This window comes from Trichechus manatus, unplaced genomic scaffold, assembly GCF_000243295.1.
Source record: "Trichechus manatus latirostris isolate Lorelei unplaced genomic scaffold, TriManLat1.0 scaffold00203, whole genome shotgun sequence".
Taxonomy (NCBI): Eukaryota; Metazoa; Chordata; class Mammalia; order Sirenia; family Trichechidae; genus Trichechus; species Trichechus manatus.
The window spans coordinates 56,168-57,997 of NW_004444139.1; the positions used below are offsets into that span (position 1 = coordinate 56,168).

The 1,830-nt window shown below is 51.1% G+C and overlaps 1 protein-coding gene across 1 annotated transcript; it reads right to left on the minus strand.

Annotated features, from left to right (window-relative positions):
• Positions 1 to 6: 6 nt before the first annotated feature.
• On the minus strand, positions 7 to 1,777 carry TMEM185B (transmembrane protein 185B). The gene has a single exon (XM_004388008.2). It carries the CDS (start codon positions 1,775 to 1,777, stop codon positions 725 to 727), a length of 1,053 nt encoding a protein of 350 aa, XP_004388065.1. The 3' UTR covers positions 7 to 724.
• Between the last annotated feature and the right edge of the window lie 53 nt (positions 1,778 to 1,830).

Below are 1,830 nucleotides of genomic sequence, written 5' to 3' on the forward strand. Positions count from 1 at the left end.
CCAGGCACATATTCATGTTTTAAACAATCTTTAAGAACATCTGCAGTAGACATAGATCTTCACATACAAGCTTAAAAAAAATAATACACTGTACTGTATAGAACGAGAATTAAACGTATTACATTGCAAAAATATTCATATAAATACTATATATGCATGGCTTCACGCCCTTACAAAGAGTCATCTATTCAGATACGAAAGACCAGTACCAGCGAAGTCCAAAGAAGAACGATTTTTAACAGCAGGCACACTAAAAATAACAACTGTGAGGTTTACAAACAAGGGGTCGCAAAGAGAATTCTTTATATTTGCTATGATGTCACAACAGGAGCAATGTGAAGTACAATTTTACGCTAGCAGTGTTTAAAAATAAACTTTAAAAAAAGTAATACCTGTGATAGGTATATCAGCACTTAAAAAACCAAACCAAATCAAATAGCTGTATAGTTACTCCTTTTAAAGACTTGCTAATCCCGGCTGTCTGTAAGCCCCAACCTAGACCGTAAATTCTCTCACCTGTGTACACACACCCCGCAGCACAACCACGTTAAAATATCTACTTAAAGCTATGGTGCATGCTGACAGGCATCAAAAAGGCTGAGATGAAGGGACCTGAAGCCCCACTTTCTGTTCTAGGTTTGGGAAGAGACAAAAACAGGAAGGTGGAGTTTGCGGGTGTGTGTATGGTTTCTATCCCACCAGGGGCCCTCCCTAGAACTGGAGTTTAATCTGGCATGTCAATATTTAACTTGGGAGGTGGGGGAACATATTTTCCAGGGCTCTGGGTTATAACCACCCTGGCCTTCTTTCCAAATATGGGGGCAATCTTAGGGCCTTCTGGAACGGATGTTTCTTCGGCATCTTCACTATCTTCGTGATGTAGGTCGTACGAAATGTTCCCGTATTCTCTTAAAAACGGGAAAATTTCCAGCAGAAACTGGCAGAAATCTCTGCGAATCCCAAACCACCAATGATTGCCCCCCTTTCGCCTAAAGGTCGTGGCCATTAACGTTATCAGCGAAAGCCACAGCGGGACACATATGGATGTATAGGAGAAGGTGTTGTGACCGTCCACCCTGTGAGCCAGCAGGACCTCGAAAGTGAGAAGCGGCACCACCATGGTTATCCAGCTCACGGCCATGGTCACGTGTGTTCTTCGCTGCTCCGCAGCCACATCCAGGGACCGCAGGAAGAGCAGCGACCAGACGATGTAGTAGAGCACGACCAAGCAGAGAAAGGACATGAGGATCCACAGCGGGACCAGCACCACCAACCAGGGCCAGTGGACGATCCTGTCCAGCCTCAGGGCGACGAAGATGAACTGCAGGATGTTGACGGAGCACAGGATCTCCAGCTCCAGCGACCGGTCATGTCGGAACCCCCAGACGCAAGCGGCCACGGACACGGGGGAGACGAAGAAGAGCGGCATGAAGACCAGCAGCCAGAAGTGGGTCCCCCTCTCCACCCTGTCGCACACCAGGACTTCGAACATGAGCAGCAGCAGGTGGATGCCCACGGAGATCAACATGGCTTTGAACTCCACGCAGGCGTCCCCCTCGGCGCGGTAGCGAGGGTTGCGGGCCCACACGCCGGCGCCCACGGACGCGCCCGCGATGACCATGAGCTTCCACAGCCAGATGGGCGCGAAGACGGCCCAGTAGCTCCACTGGATGACGCCGTCCAGGCGGAGGGGCAGCAGCACCGAGAAGACCAGCAGGCAGGCGTAGATGAGGAACTTACTGGGGTTGAAGTCCTGGAAGAGGCCCCGGGGGTTCATGGCGGAGGCCGCCGCCCGCCCAGGCCTCCTCCCCGGCCCCGCTCGGAGGGCGC